This window comes from Excalfactoria chinensis, chromosome 1 (assembly GCF_039878825.1).
Source record: "Excalfactoria chinensis isolate bCotChi1 chromosome 1, bCotChi1.hap2, whole genome shotgun sequence".
NCBI classification, from domain to species: domain Eukaryota; kingdom Metazoa; phylum Chordata; class Aves; order Galliformes; family Phasianidae; genus Excalfactoria; species Excalfactoria chinensis.
Window position 1 is genome coordinate 162,171,784 of NC_092825.1, and position 16,480 is coordinate 162,188,263.

The 16,480-nt window shown below is 35.1% G+C and overlaps 1 protein-coding gene across 7 annotated transcripts in view; it reads right to left on the reverse strand.

Annotated features, from left to right (window-relative positions):
- The window catches only part of NBEA (neurobeachin), a 449,426-nt gene that overhangs the window by 180,295 nt on the left and 252,651 nt on the right, over window positions 1-16,480 (reverse strand). For all 7 annotated transcript variants that reach the window (XM_072361559.1, XM_072361556.1, XM_072361557.1 and 4 more), the window contains one exon: window positions 3,192-3,316. In XM_072361559.1, the coding sequence (XP_072217660.1) occupies window positions 3,192-3,316 (125 nt within the window). The remainder of the gene's footprint in view (window positions 1-3,191; window positions 3,317-16,480) is intronic.

A 16,480-nucleotide genomic window follows, 5' to 3' on the forward strand; every position in this document is an offset into this window, starting at 1 on the left:
GTAAGAAGTCACTTATCAGCCAAATTTAGCACTTCATTTTAAAGCCCTTCAAGACATAATTTAGTATTTGTTATTTCTTTTCTAAAGCAAACATATAAATTACAGACATGGGTTTCATTTCCAAGAATTTTCTATTCCTTGTTGACTGCGTTATATAATCACATTATCCATAAATCCAGAATCAACACCGACTTAGTACTAGAGTAGCTGTAGAGCACTTTTTTGTTTATCAAGGTCATCTTGATGCCTGTACAAACTTAGATATATCAGGTGTTAAGCAGGCACATCTCCAAGGAATCTGGAAATTCTCTCATCTGCAGTCCTCAGCATATCTAATTATTTATTGCCAAATAAATGATTGATTAATTTTGTCATCTTTGCTCTGTGATTTTTGCTCAGCTGAAACTGCCTGCCCTCTTCTGCAATGCCTGATCAGACCTATTTAAGCTGATGCCTTTGATCGTAGATATGGAGGAGCTTGCTGACTTAGGCTTTGACTATACATTCCTCTACTGCAATATTTATGCACAAATTCCTAAATGATAACTGACAGTCAATGTAGATAACAAAAACTTATGTTTCCACCATTTTATTGATGCTCAAAATAGATTTTCTTGTACTAGAGGTATCAGTCAAGATGAAAAACTGCTATTAATATAACAAAAGCCCAACAAATGTTGCTTTGATGAATAGTTTATTTCCCACAAACAAACACTTTGAGGCCAGGAAAAAAAATCTACTGCTGGAAAATGATGCAAAACAATTTATAAAAATGCTTTAAACTCTTTCTGTATTCTGATATCAAGCTTAGCTGTGGAAGCTGGGGGCACTTCACTATCGAACTGTTCCAAACAAAATTATCAAAACAAAGCTAATAAAAAATTACAATGAAAGTTAAGCCCTACGGAAAAAAAATAAAATAAAAATGTGCCTCCAGCTCTTTATTAATCACATTCCAACACCAGAGGCTAAAAGTACATCAAACTGCACCAAATCCTTTTCACATGACAACCTCATAAATTATTCAACTCATTAGTAACACCAAGAGGCATAAAAATAACATCAATGTTAAGGATGTTTTCTTACAGAGAAAGGTCAGCTAAAAGTTTCAGTATTAAAATCCAAAGCCTTAGCCTCTGAAAAGTAAGTACATGTACATAGAATCCATGAATTACATCTTCAAAGCCTGCTGCTGCTTCAGAATTCCAAGTTAATTTTGATAAATACAAGAAAATTTAAACTTGGAATTTTTTACTTGAATTCTCCTGAAACTTTTGTTCTTGAAACTTCAATGCAATCACTATGTTTGACGCATACTACTTCCAAAAATACCTGAGCTTGTACTTTTCCTGTATGTTGAATGCAATGGCAGGTAAGTAGTGGGAAACTACATAGAAATAATGTGGTAAGAAACAATAACTCTTTCAACTTCTCTGTTTCTTTTGGATATAGGTTTATCTGGCAGGCTAACTCTACTGTAATGGACAGCTGTCACCTCCACTGAAATACCAGAACACAAAAACTACTTTAACAGAGTCTGTCTTTGCAATATGTGGAAACCATTAAAGTGCAATTCATATTATAGCTTCCATAAAACAAAACAAAGCAAAAGAAAAAAACACTTCCAGCATCTTCTGAGTGCAATCTGGTCCCAATGATAAAATATTCCTACTATAAAGGCAAGTAAAAAGGCTGCCTGTGTAAATGGAAGGTGGACAGTATGAAGGCTTAAAACTTCATGATAGCATCTAAGTCAGATTTCTTTCTGTTTTAATGCTAGTCTGATATCTAAAACTAAAACTAATAAGCAGTAACAGTATTTTTAAAGAGTTTTTATGCCTGAATAGTGCAGAAAGTTCATATATAGTTTTGATGATTATTTCTCTTACAAAAGCAACACAGAAATTAGCACTTTTGCATCTGCTTCTGATAAGATCTCTATTTTGACATTTTGGAAGGCTGTGGATAAAATAACCTGTTGTCAAATGTGTATGATGCAAGTGTACTTTTAGGGAAACTGACTTCCTTAATTCAATTGCTGAACAGTTTATGTCTTGAAGTTCTGCACATGATAACCTTTACATTAAAATAAGTATTAAATTACACTAGCTAGTATAACTGCACACACAGTTATTCATATGTTTAATCTTCTTTGAATCTCCACTATTTGCTTCAGCAACCTGCAAAGCTGATAAAATGTGTAGGGTTAGCTTTAGATCTATCATATTCAGAAACTCTGGCCCCATTAGCCCTTGGATGCATATCAACTGAAAGACTTAACTTTCTTTGGGCAAAATACTCCCATTTCATCAGTTTTTCATTTATGATGTAAATTTTACTGCAAAATGCTATAGAATAGTACGGTTATTATTATTGTTATTATTATTATTTTCCAGTACTACTAATTAAAGGAAAATGACAGAGAAGCATCTTAGTATTCTTAAAAACATCCCCCATCTTTGATAAATTAGAGATCTACACAGCTTAAGCCTGAGATGTAAACGCACTTCAGTTCTTTGGAGCACTCAGGTTCAGTTTGCTGAACAGAAGGCATTAAAACAATGAAAATTTAGATGTTGTAAGGGAATTTCTAAGAGTGTTTCTTGGTCCTCTTTCTCACTCCAGCTATCTCTCCACAAAAATCTATCATCATCTGATTCTTAAATTCTAAGACTGCATATTCTATGAGTCCAGCAATGTATTCCATCACAAGCATCCTCAAAATACACATTTTTAAACAATCATCTGTTATGTATTTCACGATTTGCAGAAAAAGTATATTTTTGTCTTGAGAGTATTCACGCCAAGATAAAAACATCTGATACATTTTAAAAGCAGTTAAGCCCTTATTCATGAGAGGTCTCCAGTGGAACTGTTATGACACATTAGTTTGATGGCCTAACAGTTTCATTCTGTCACTTGGGAGAGACAAGTTTGGTTACTTTTACCAGTGTCTCAAAATTAGTGTCTGGGAATGCCATGTGAACCTCTTGGGGATTAGAAAATTTAACAGCTCACAAGCTCACATCTTCTGGTTCACTGAAGTATGAGAATTGAAAGAATTCCTTTTCTAAGAAAATGTTGTTCTAGGAAATGGCACTATCCTTATAAAAGAAGGGACAGAATTCTCAGGGATTTGTGGACATGAAGAAAACGTTAAGATATATTTTTAAGCAGGAATTAGTACTGACCATATTCCACAGCAGCTTTCAGAAGAGCATCAGAATGAGTAGACCCAAAAGCATTGCGAACAAATCGCCTCCGCCGGCGCAGATCGTCTTCCCAGTAATCCAAGCGCCAGAAGTCATGCAGTTGGCTATGAAATAAAGAACACACACATCAGCACCTACCACAGCTTGAGCCATATTTACATACTATAATTTCACTGCTGATTTTCTGTTTCAGGAATATAATCTTGTAAAAACATATACTACTAAAACTTACAATATTCTAACATTTCTTTACATGCATTTATGTATTATAAACCTCAGCACTGCCTGCCTCAGAATGTTCTGCCTGCTGCTAAAAGCATTAATCACACTGAGCCCATTAACAAATGCAGCATCAAATTACAAGTATTAATGGCACAGCTTGCTTTCTTTTACAGTGTTTTTAACAAGGCTTGTAAATCATAGAATGGACTTCAGTGCAAATAGTTTGCAATTTAATGACTATGGTCCCTTAGCAGACTGAACTTAGAAGTATAAAATATTGCCCACTTGAATTTTGTGGAACTATGATTAAACTAATGTGCTGAAATATTCATTGAAATAATTCCCCACTGCCCCTAGCAACCTGAGAAAATTGCAATTTTATTCATTATTAATAACACTGAATTAGAGCAGCAAAAAATTCCACCATGTGGTAATTGTCTTGGTAAATTATTATTCCAGCACTAACAGAGTACTAGGATGATTTTATAGCTTCCAGCTAATACAAGCCATTAACAACCATGGCCATCTTTGCGTTACATTGCCTTTTCACATTCAAAAGCAATATTAAAGCTCTATAGAATTATTTAAGCTAGTGTTAACCTATATTCAACTCAAAACATGTATGTGTAATCATCTGGTATTTAACTTCACCTCTGCAGAAATGACCAACTCCACTTCTAGACAACTTCTTGACCTTATCAACACAAAGATCTCCCAATATCTCAGTTTTGTAATAATGCTGTGGGATATTCAGACAAAGTTGTATTTTAAGCCAAAATGTAAAGAACTTGTTGGATCACTATCAAACACCCAAAGTGTTTCTGGCTTCACCTTGACATTCAAAATGGTAGTTGAACACACTGTACACACAACTCTGAAGATCACAACATTGCAAGACTGTAATTAGAGAATCACTGTTTTAAACCAGTGCTATTGAATTTATCCATAGCACCTTGGAGGACAAAAAAGCAGCTGGAAAACAAAAGAAACAAAACAAAACTTCACAGTTTTCGCTCTCCTTTTCAGCTGGATTTTCACAGGTGTGAGTTAGGTCATTGTTTTACAGTCTTAACTAAGGCTATGAAGTTGTAGCAATTTCCAGATGAAGTGAATAAATATGTAGAATGCAGAATAATGTAGAACAGATCTTTTCAGTTTTTGCAGTCCACTTAACCACTTCTTTCACACTTTCATGTGTTCACATCCAACTTTACTAACCACTGTCATGAGGTCTGGCTCAGTTCTGGAGGGCAGGGCACAAGGGGAGTGGATGCAGCAGCATACCTTTTAGCCATTCATATTTTCAGAAGAAGCACATCATCATTTTTTAGTTAATTATCTGTAATTTTTTTCTTTACTTAAATTTAATTAATTTTTAAAATTATTTTTTATCTGTAACTTTTTATTTTTTTATTTTTTATTTTTTTTCATCCTCAATAATGTCTTCCACTTGAAGGTCTTACTCTTAATGCTGCCTTGTGGAACAGACATTATTTTGCTTACGTACAAGCACTGAGATGGCATCTTTGGGAGTTCAGTGAGAGCTGCTAATCCAGTAGCAGCAATTCAGAGCATCTTTCTAGGTAAGATAGCCTACATTGTTGCATTCTGCAGTACAGTTTTGCTCACAGATGTTCTGTTAGCCTGACGTATCAGTTCATTCTTTCTCGTCCTCCAGTGAGCACTTATTGTGACTGCGTGACTGCTAAGTCTGTTTGACTCTTACATTACATGAATGAAAAAAAAAAAAAAAAAAAAAAAAAAGAAAAAAAAGGGCATACAGCTACCCTGTGATTTCAAAAACGTAGTTTAAAATCTTTTCAAGTTCAAGCCTTTATGTCAAACTCACAATATGAAGGACAGTCATAAAGTCATTGTGGAATGTGAGAAACATTCCCTTTTTGGAGTAAAGATGTTAATGATTTTTTTTTTTTTCCTGTGTAAAAATCTGATCTTTGAAACTGTACTTATTCATTAAAAAATACTGTTAAGTTGTATCATAAAAATGACACGGTTATGTAAGAATTTGAAACCTTTTATTAAATAAAGAAATACTCAAAGACTGAGAATACGTATATTCTTAAATTTGCTCTGTGTTTAATCTGGTAATTCTTTCATTATTCAGTCTGAAAGAAACTGCATATTCTCAGCTGCAAGTAACAGATTTAAGGTTGCTACTTTAATGAAGTTATAAGTGACATGACAAAATTTTCAAAGAATATTTATTTGCTGTGATTCAAAAAGGATTATTAGTTAATCCAGGCTTGACATCTGAAATACTTATTAATGATCCAAAATAAAAATTTTGAAATTATAGGACTCAAATCATATTTTTAATCATAAATTACCCATCTTTTTAAAACACAGCTGAAGTTTTTCCCTACAGGAGAAGCTATGTCTTCAAAAACATATCTCACAATGTTATTAACCCAGGGCTGCAGCTCTCAATCACTGTCAACCTGCAGCCAGATGCAGTGGGGGATAAGGATACAGAGCAACTCAGGGCATCAGGCACTAGCATGTTAGTAGTGCATTTTTGTTAAAATGAATGCAGTTGGACCATTATGCAAAAGTGTGCATAATCCAACCAAGATTCTTATGTAATCCATTCTAAAAGTACAAATTAAAAGATGGAAACATTCTTCATGAAGATTGTATGGAGAAGATACATGAAAAGAGGAACAAGAGGAAAATAATGCAACAAATTTATTTTAAACAGTAGTGATCTTAATGAATTTCCATCTCCCTACTTGTCTTCCTTGGCACTTTCCTTCAGGGAAATAATGTCTTTTCATTCTCTAGTTTAAAGATATTTACTTTGGAGTTTTTAGGATTTACAAAAGTTTTATTAAAGTTTCAGATCGTTTTTCAACTTTAAAAGATTAAGAAGATGAGGCTTGAGAACACTGGAATATTTAGGAAACAGAACTCACGTGAATGGCACAAAGTCTTTGTATGTAGACACTGCATATGTGAACAAACTCCATGCAGTAATAACAAAGCTTAGGATGCTTTCATCTGACCCCTTCTAAAGTTTTTTCTCTCCTAAGAGAAAACACCCACATAGCGTTTAACAATCTAGCAGGACTTGGTGATGGTGAAATTGTCTTGGGGTGGTCCAGGTTTTGCTACCAAATATTTTTCTTAATAACAAATCAACAAAAATATGATGAACACAGTTAAGTATATGGTGGAGTATGGCACCTATAGCCATGCTTGCTAAAGAGCTCACTTTTCTTCTCCATCTCCTGTTAATTCCTAGCTTACAGGCTCCTGCCGCCAAAAGAACCCTACAACATTACTTTTAAGCTACAGTGTAAAATTTCCACTGAGCTGCTCCTGGGATAATGTATGCTGAAACAATCCTACAGTGCAAAACTGTCTCATCAGTAAGAGTGCATAATGTACTTCATACACTGTTATTCAAAGTGCTTTGCAAATCTTATTTTTTTGCATGCAAGCCTATCACAAAAAGCCTATCAATGACATGTTCATATTCTATGATTACACATTCAGAATTCAAATATGTATTGCCTTGATATAAGAATTAAGCATAATAAAATCAGTAACAGTAAGATAGTGCTTGCTTGTAGTTCTCTAACTTCTCTTTAATGCAAAAAACAACAACAACAACAACAAAACAAAACAAAACAAAAAAAACCAACAAACAAACAACAAACAAAACAACAAAACATCACATGATAAAACAGGACTGGACAAATCCTGGAGCAATGGCAGATTCTGAGTTACTCAAACACAGAACTTGGAATTAAACACTGTAATGTTACTGAATGGTCAAGTAACACTCTGCAAAGAGGTCTTGGGTTCACAGAATCTGAACTGCAGATAGAAAGGTTTCTGAATCTTAAACAATTACCCTCAGATTTACACTTGACTATTTGAGAAGCATCTTTAATGAAGTGGCAAGACCTTTTCTTCTTATTTTGTTTCTTGCAAGAAATCATAGATTAAAAAATATTGAATGGCTGATTTATGCCACTAATATTACTGACAGACTAATGGGATTTTATTAAAATATATATATTATTACATTTTTCCTTGGATTAGATTAAAAATACAATCAAGCAGAAGACTGCAGTCACAAACTTTAGCCTAAAACTGAAAAAAAGGTTTTAAATTCCAGAACAAATTAAGTTGTTTAGCTCCTATATGTTAAAATACTGTAAAATACTGTGCACATTATCCAGGAATTAACTTTTTTTTTTTTTTTTTTTTTTTTTTTTTCCCCAGGAATCTAGGTAGTAGCTTTAAGTGATGGCTGTAAATCAAGCAGAACTTCTCTATCTAAAGTACTAGACGCAAGTCAGTCCTAGAAGTGGGAATGTCTGCACATTGTCCCTCCTGCTACAATCCACTTTTCCTGGAAGTGAGGTGACTACATTGTGTCATTTTAGTAATTTAGTTCTGTGAAAAGTATGATACTTCAATAAGCTTTACTTTTCTTATTAACGTATCTATTACTAACAAGCGTTTTCCCCACAGCTGACTAGATTACAATTAATTTCTCATTACTTCCCCCGTGTCTTAAAGTAGTAGGTAAGTGACATCTCAAATCAGGCTTGTTCTAATGAAAATGTACATATTAAGCAATGATCTTATTTTTCTAGCTTTTAAGAACTAAAAGTTCATGGCATTATTTGTGAGCTACTTCTATATACTTCCAAAATCAAATATCCCTGTATCTCTTTAAATAAAGTTATTTAAAATGCATTTTAAAATATGTGACCAAAGAGATCCAGTCACTTCAGTCTGTAAAGATAATTTCCTTACAAACAATAGCATAATCTAATATAAACCTTTATCAGCTTCATCACAACAGGGGCTGGTATGAACCTATTGACACAGTTACTTACGAAGCAAAAGAATACACATTAAAAATGTAATCCAAAATTTCAGATGTGGTATTTCATATATATAGTTAATACAGGCATATAATTACACACATTATAATGGAATAAGCCCTATTTTAATACAGTTATTGAGGGATCACAAACTATTTTGCTTCCACTATCACCATTTGTGTCTGCTGAGCAGTTCACTGTGTATATTCTCCTCTTTTATGCAGCATTTGATCTTATTAAAGGCCAGCATGAGTTGAAAAGGCAAAGTGGTTTTATGCTACCCTAGACAGCCACTATGGAAAGAATGGTTTGGATTGGAATGGACCTAGCTCCAATCTTGCCCATGTCAGGGACACCTTCCACTAAATCATGTTGCACAAAGCCCCATCAGGCCTATCCTTGAATACTTGTGGGGCATCCACTGCTTCTCTGGGCAGCCTATGCCAGTGCCTGACTGCCCTCATACTGAAGAATTTCTTCCTTACATCTAATCTAAATCTCTCCTCTTTCACTACATTCCTTGATAAAGGGTCCCTACCCAGCTTGTACGTAGGTCCACTGTGGGTACTGGAAAGCCACAGTGAGATTTCCCTGTTGCTTTCTCTTCTCCAGATTGAACAAGCCCAGATCTCTCAGCCTTTCATCATAGGAGTGTTCCAGGCCGCTGATCATTCTCAAGGCTTCCCCTGGGCCCACTCCACACATTTCTTGTGCTGGAGACCCCAGATCTGGACACAGCATGGCAGATGAGGCCTCATGATGGCAAAGCAGAGGGGGACAGTCACCTCCCTTGCCCTGTTGTCCATCCCTCTTTTAATGCAGCCCACAGTACTGTTGGTTTTCTGGTTTACAAGTGCACACTGTTGATTCACGTTGAGATTTTCCATTCACCAGCACTGTCACGTCCTTCACCTCAAGTCTGCTCTCAATTCACTCACTGCACAGCCTATATTCATGTCTGGGATTGCACTGACCCAGGTACAGGGTCTTATTCTTGGCCCTGTTGAACTTCAGGAAGTTCACACAGGCCCACTTCTTAAGGCTATTAAGGTCACACTCCTTCCCTCTATCATGTCCACTGCACCATACAGTTTGGTGCAATCCACAAACATGTCGAGGGTGCACTTTTGATCCTACTGTCCATGTCAAGAACAAAGTTGTTAAAAAATACCTGCTATTCCAAGGTCAGGTTGCTCTAAAAGTCGGCCTTGTTGAGAATTCTGTGTAATACTGTCTTCTGCTATTTCATACAAACCTTCCATATATTTTGAGACAAATATTATCGAGACAGGTTAAATCATTTCAGATAGTCCCATATGTAACCCTCTTAGAAGAGAAACTGTGCAGCTCTGTGCCTCTAAAACAGACTAGGGGAATATCAAGCCAATCTGCAGTGTAAAGTTAAGTTATTTCTGTCTTTCAGAATGTTTTGGTAGCTCAGAATTGCTCAAGACAACTTCTGAAAAGATTTTTCATTAAGTCTTATATTGTCAGCTCTGAAGAGGAATATGGGAAAGTTATGTTTTATTTTTCAGTTATGAATCTTAGGTGTTATAATCAGTTAAGCCTTCATCCACTCTGCGTGCAGCCAACATCTGTAACAGCAGCTTCATGGCTGTGAATTCCTGTCCTTCCTCATGCTGTTCCATGGGAACCCTCAAGTTCAGACTGGATGCTACAATTGCGGTGTTACCTCTTTCTACAGCAGCTAGAGGCTGCAGAGGACAGAGCAGTACAGAGGACAGCAGCAGTACACATGTCCATAAAAGATCCTCTGACTTCAGCACAGAGGATGGGCTGCCAGATGGAAGAGATTAAGTTTGAATATGTTAATGAAGAGGAACAAGCCTGCAGGCATGGGGGATGGGGAAAAAGTTGCTTGGAAAAAGAGGTGGGTCACAGAACTGGAAGGATGCCAGAGAATCCATCGTCTTTGTAATCCTGGGAAACTGCATGTAAAATAGAAGGAATGGATGATCTGTAATTTCAAGAATTAGCTCTATTCTATCTTCTGTAAGACATTTTAAAAATGAAAACCAATTCTTTTCAGAGTCTGGACTTATGACAATGTTTTGACAAAAGAGAGAAAAATGTAGTACATTGGAAACATACACATTTCTCAGTGGTAATATGAAGAACAGAAATTTTGTAACATTAAGTACATAAGTAACATTACAAAAATTACAGATTATTACTTACGGAATATTTATTGCAATCAAAAAGCGCAAGCCAAAATAGATCTTGTCTGACAAAAGATATAAGTGGTAAAAGACTTCTGTACCAATGACAGAGCAAATACTGCATATCATCAGATACAGTCATTGTATTAGAATAACTTTTCTTTGTTTTTCCTTTTTTTTTTTTTTTTTTTTTTTTTTTTTTTTGTGTGTGTGTGTGTGTGTGTGTGTGTGTGCTTAAAACAGAAAATATAACTGCTGGTTATATCAGGATTGTGAGCTATGTGCTCGAAAATCCCATCCCACATTATAATGACTAAAAGAAAATTAAGCTTCAGATGGAAGTACAATGCGATGAAGCTGAGTTCACAAACCAGTGAGGTTACATAGCAACTGGAACATGGGGTATGAAGAACATACAAAACTAGTGAAGAGGGGGCACAGAGAGTAAATATTGGGTAAAGGTGTCGAAGCTGAAGCAGCATCAGTGGGCATGTTTTGCAATCAGTGCAGCAAGATAACTTGGGTATGAAGGAGAGAGGAAGAGAGAGAACTCCCTGCTAATTTGAAAGCAGATGGTATTCTGGTCACTGACAGCTGAAGGAAGTAGTGTGGAGAGCCCAGAAGTCCAGCTAAATGACTTACATCCCTGTAGCATGGCCAGGGCTGCCTTATACAGAAGTGTCATGAGACTTGAGAGTTGTACCTCCTCTGTAGTGCTGCCAAAATGTGAAAAATTAAAACAAGAAGAGAGGTGAGACAGGAGCAACTGATGAAATGAGAGCAGAAATGTAGACCAAGTTAGAGAAGGAAATGGGCTTCACAGAAAAGCCTAGAATTAGACAGTGAGGACTTTTCAAAAGGAGAAGTGAGGGGTTCTAACTATTAGATAATTTTCATTATGGCAGTCTTACTGTATCTGGGATGAAACAAAACAGATGAAAAGATTTCTTCCAAACACATCTTCTGTTACACTGTGCAATGGGAGATCACAAAGACAACAGATTGGGAGGCAAATAGATTAAAAAACATAGATGAAAGGTTTGAAATGTAGTTATTGATTGGTGAGGAAAAAGCAACACTGAGCTGGAAAAAATGAATGAGTAGTAAGTGTATGAGGAACAGAGATGTGAGAGGAAAACTGATGGCTATAGCGTCAAGTGGAAAGGAAATAACTGTGAAAGCAGATGGGATGAGAGAGGAGTACATGTAAATAATAAAAGCAACAATCATCTGCAGGTGCAAGAAATGAAGTTTAAAAATAAAGGATTCCAATGTTAATACCAGCTGTTACCCAAATCTTAAGACCAGTATTTTTCTAATTTACGGTAAACATACCCAAACCCAACATTTCTGCCATCTGAGAATTCACTTTTTAATGATTCTCCCAAATTTTTGCATTTTTTCTCCTTCTTCCTGTCTGCCATTGCTCTCTGCTTCTAGCCCTGCTAAATTGCTGAGATACTCGGTTCTTTTCTAATACAAAATCTTATTATGCATTATCAAGTCAGTTCCATATGAAGAAGAGATTTTAAGGACAATTTGAACTGTGGGAGAAAAAAAAAAAAAACAAAAAAAACAAAAACCACACTAAAAAATAAGTATTAGAATGAATATGCTCCCATTTTAGCCAGGACTGCTGTAAGGCTGTTCTTCATCTGCAAACACTATATGCACACTGATAATTTTATAATGACTATCATTACCAACTGACTATAGCTTTCTTAAATTTTCATGATAGATAAAACAGCTATTCCCTCTCTCGTATGGTTTCACGCAGGAGACACCAGACTATAAAGGATAAAATCTCAGTTTCTTTCTTTCCTTTCAACTCCTTGAGAACATCTGTGCTTAAGCTTTTCAACCCATCCCAAAGCAAAACCTTGTAAAGCAACAAAGCACATATATTGATCTCTCTAAAAGTCTGCTTGTTTATGAATTACATTTGTTCTTCGGAAGTGTAAGCAACTTTAAAGCTTTTCTTCCTATTTTAAAGAACTTGTCTCTCTCTCTCTCTCTCTCTTTTTTTCTTTTTTTCCCCATCAAATTACCTTAAAACTGCCTGCAGATTTCTTTCACCTTTTATTCTGTTGACATACTTCATAAATTAGCCCAAACTATTAAGCCACATTTTTCTTCATAGATACAACATGTTGACCTTCTCTTATTTCTGAAGTCACCTACTAATTTTACAGCTATAGTTTAAATTACTGCTTAATTTACTAGTACTGCAAAAAGTCACACTGCTTTGAAATTCCGAAGATTCAGACACCATCACATTTCATGGCATATCAGATGATTTTAAAGAGACATTCTGCTTAACTGTCTTCAGAGCTCACAACAGGCCATTTGGTTCTATTCATGTAGAACTCTGATTTAAATTTCAAATTAAAAGTTATCTCTTTAGTATCTCCCCCCTTTATAGAAATTACTCTTTTTACCATAAAAAAAAAAATATTTTGATGGTGATTCCTAGCAAATACTGTAATAAATTATTGAAAAGGAATTCTGCAGAACATTAGTAATACTAAAATACTAATTGCTCAATTTTCCCCATTGAAAGTTAAAAGCCATCTTAGAAAATTTATTTTCTTATTTTCATAAAATTCCTTATTAATAGTTTAGTTTAGGGCACTATTTCTTGTAATTAGTTTTTGGTTGCCACTATGGAATCATAAAATATCCTGAATTTGAAGAGACCCATAAGGATCATCGAGTCCAGCTCCTGGCTCCATACAGAACCAATGAAAATATCTTAGCTAATCTTTTACCTGCAGTGGTTGAAGTTCTAGAATTGCAGTTTTGCTTGCCTAGCATACACATAAGATTAAAGCTATGAATGCCATAAATCACAAGTTGTCTTCCAGGTTAACTGTGATGGTAAGACTCATCATTCATTTTAAAGCAGTGGGTTATAGACAGATAAATACACAAACACTCAGAAGAGACTCTAGATAGTTAATTTATCTATCTCACAAGGTACCAGAACTTCATATATGATTTCATACATATTGTAAGTCCTTAATAAATACCAGCAGCATACGTGGTAAGGCTTTGACTTGAAAGAGTTGCTGGATCATACAGTAAATGAACTATTTTTCTGTTCTTTGTGATTCAGGGGCTCTCCACATCCACTAATATCAACTATAACTTCTGCTTCTAGTATCAAAAAATTATAATGATATAATTATTAAATACAACTATACAATATAGTTGGAATGGTAGAGTTTTCACATGGACTTAGAAATAAGTGTGAAATAGAGCACAGATGAAACAAAAAGTGGGTAACAGAAAATATTATAGCAAATTGTCACAACATGAGCAGAGGAGTCACCTTCAAAAAGCACAAGAAATTGCCATCAAAGTTTCTCTTCTATTATCACATTACTAATGTTCTTGCATTAATAATGAAGGACAAAGCAGAGAAGAACAGAGAATTGGCTGCTGCTAAGAAAACCCTTCAGCTCCTACAACTTTTATGACTTGACTGAAAAAATTAAGAACACTGAAGTTTCAAAGATGAAAAATAGAAAAGGGAAGCTGAAAACAGAAATCTCTTCAAATGTATAAATCTTCAGTTAGGAAAGACACCAGAAAGGAAAGCAGTGTTGATAGATGCAAAAGGGATGCTCTGCAAATAGAGACGGTTTTTGCTTTGTTGGTACCTGCTCCATCCCTTAAGGAGTTCAAGCTCAGGTTGGATGGCACCCTGGGAAACCTGGTCTAGTACTAGATCTGAAGGTTGGTGACACTGCCTGTGGCAGTGGGGATTGGAACTTGATGATCTTTGGGGTCCATTTCAATTCAAGCCATTTTATGATTCAATGAAATGCAATGTTTTAAGGCAGTTAATTTCTAGTTGATATTGTATTGCCTGATAACTTTCTCCTAATCAACAGAAAAATTTACATAAAATGCAGACAATCTGTAAAAGCAATGGAGATTTTGGGTATATTGCAAACAACTGAAAGATGGAACAAACAATCTCATCATGAACACAAAGGACTAACAATTAGCTTGACAGGCTAGATCTTTTTAACACTCTTTGATGGAAGTTTTCATTCTGGAATGCCCTCTATATTGTTAAATATAGACAGGACAGCAGGACAAGGGGAAATGGTTTTAAGTTGAGGGAAGGAAGATTTAGGTTGGATACCAGTTCTTTACAGTGAGAGTGGTGAGGTACTGGCACAGGCTGCCCAGAGAGGCTGTGGATGAAAGGTGTTCAAGGCCAGGTTGGATGGGGTCCTGGGAGGTTGGTGGCCCTGCCTGTGGCAGGGCGGTTGGAGATTCATGATGTTCCTTCCAACCCAGGCCATTCTGTACTTCTGTGTGATACTTTGAAATAGCAGTAAATTTATACTAAAAAGCTGTCATTTCGGGGAAAGAACACTAACCAACTGTAAAGCTACATGGAAGAGAACAAGATAAATAAGGTATGTACAACTTACAGAATTAACAGTGGAAATGAGAATAACTCAAATGTTCATGAAGTAAAATCAAGGGCAAGTAATTTTTTATTATTAAATAAATTTAACATAAAACATAGATATGAAGGAATGCAGGATAACTTTAGCAAATCTATTCAAATTCCAATGACATATATTAGTATAATTGGATTATATATAAACAATTTTGTTTCCAGAAGTTTTATACTTGGTTCCTTTTAAGTTAATCCTTTGACAGTGAAAAAATAACTGAGGCAACATCAAAATTGGATACACTAACTGACAATATTTGACTTGCTAATATTTTCTTTCATTATGTTGGCTTGAATGGTGAAAGGAGGTTGTCTTTTTTAACTTACTGAAAAAAGAGTACGACAGAATAGCTTTGACTTGAAGCATAACTGAAGATAGCTAAAATTAAGTACAATGTACACCATGCTGAGTGAGTGGTTTTTATTATAAATAATGTAGAAAGATCTCAAAGTTCCACTAACACACAAAAAAAATCCCCACAAAAACAAAACAAAACAAAATCCAAAAGGTATCTTGTAAATAATCTACGAGTTTAAAGAACATAATGTATTTATTTTATATTTTGGCTGCTCTGTCTGTATGATGTCACACCAGAAAGAGACAGTATGACACCAGCTTTTGCATTTTGCTGTGAAGAAAAAAAACATGAAAATAAAATAAAATTTCAAAATGAAAAATTTTGAAGGCTTTTATTAATTTAGGACAAGTAAAAGAGGAAAATAATTCTGTGTCTTCATAAAAACCTTTACCACAAATATTTTTTTTTTTACTAGAAGATTTAACTAAAATACTGCTTTCAGATTTAAAAAAGTTTAAAACCAAAATTTTCATTAAATGCATGTTCTGTTTGTACAAGTATACCACCTGCTGGTAGCAAAATTATTATCTTCTCAAATATCTTGCAGGTAGATGAGGAGTGGCTGCCCTCAGAAAATGAAAAATGGAATCAAATAATTTTGGCAAAATTATGTCGAAAACATTTTGGCATTTCACTGCTACAGTCTCGTGAGAAGTCAGACAAACATCAGAGAATATATCTTAAGACAGTAAGAAGCAGATTTAATAAATCATATGGAAAATGTTGATTTTGCCACAAAGATCCTGCCTTTTGAATGACATTAACTTGAATTGATAAAGTTATCATGATACTATCTAAGAAACATTAGGTAAATACTTACAAATTTAAAGTTCAGGTTTTTTAGATCAAGCATTCAATATAATTCATATATTGGACTTCAAAAATTAAACACCTCCAGTAACAATTCTGTAGAGAGCATTCATCTGATACTGCAGCTCACCACTTCAGTTTGTCTAAAAATCTAGAGTTTTTTCAACAAAAACAGTAGGGTTGGGGTAGACAGCGAAGAATCGTTATCATCTCCTCAGCCACTCCTGTTCATGAGTCACAGCTCAATGATAACGGCAAGAAGGAACCAAGATTTTGTCTCAAAATCTTTCATCAGAAGGAAAAGAAAATAATGTTTTGCCTATATGCTTTTGAAGCATTACCCCAAAACTGAGACACA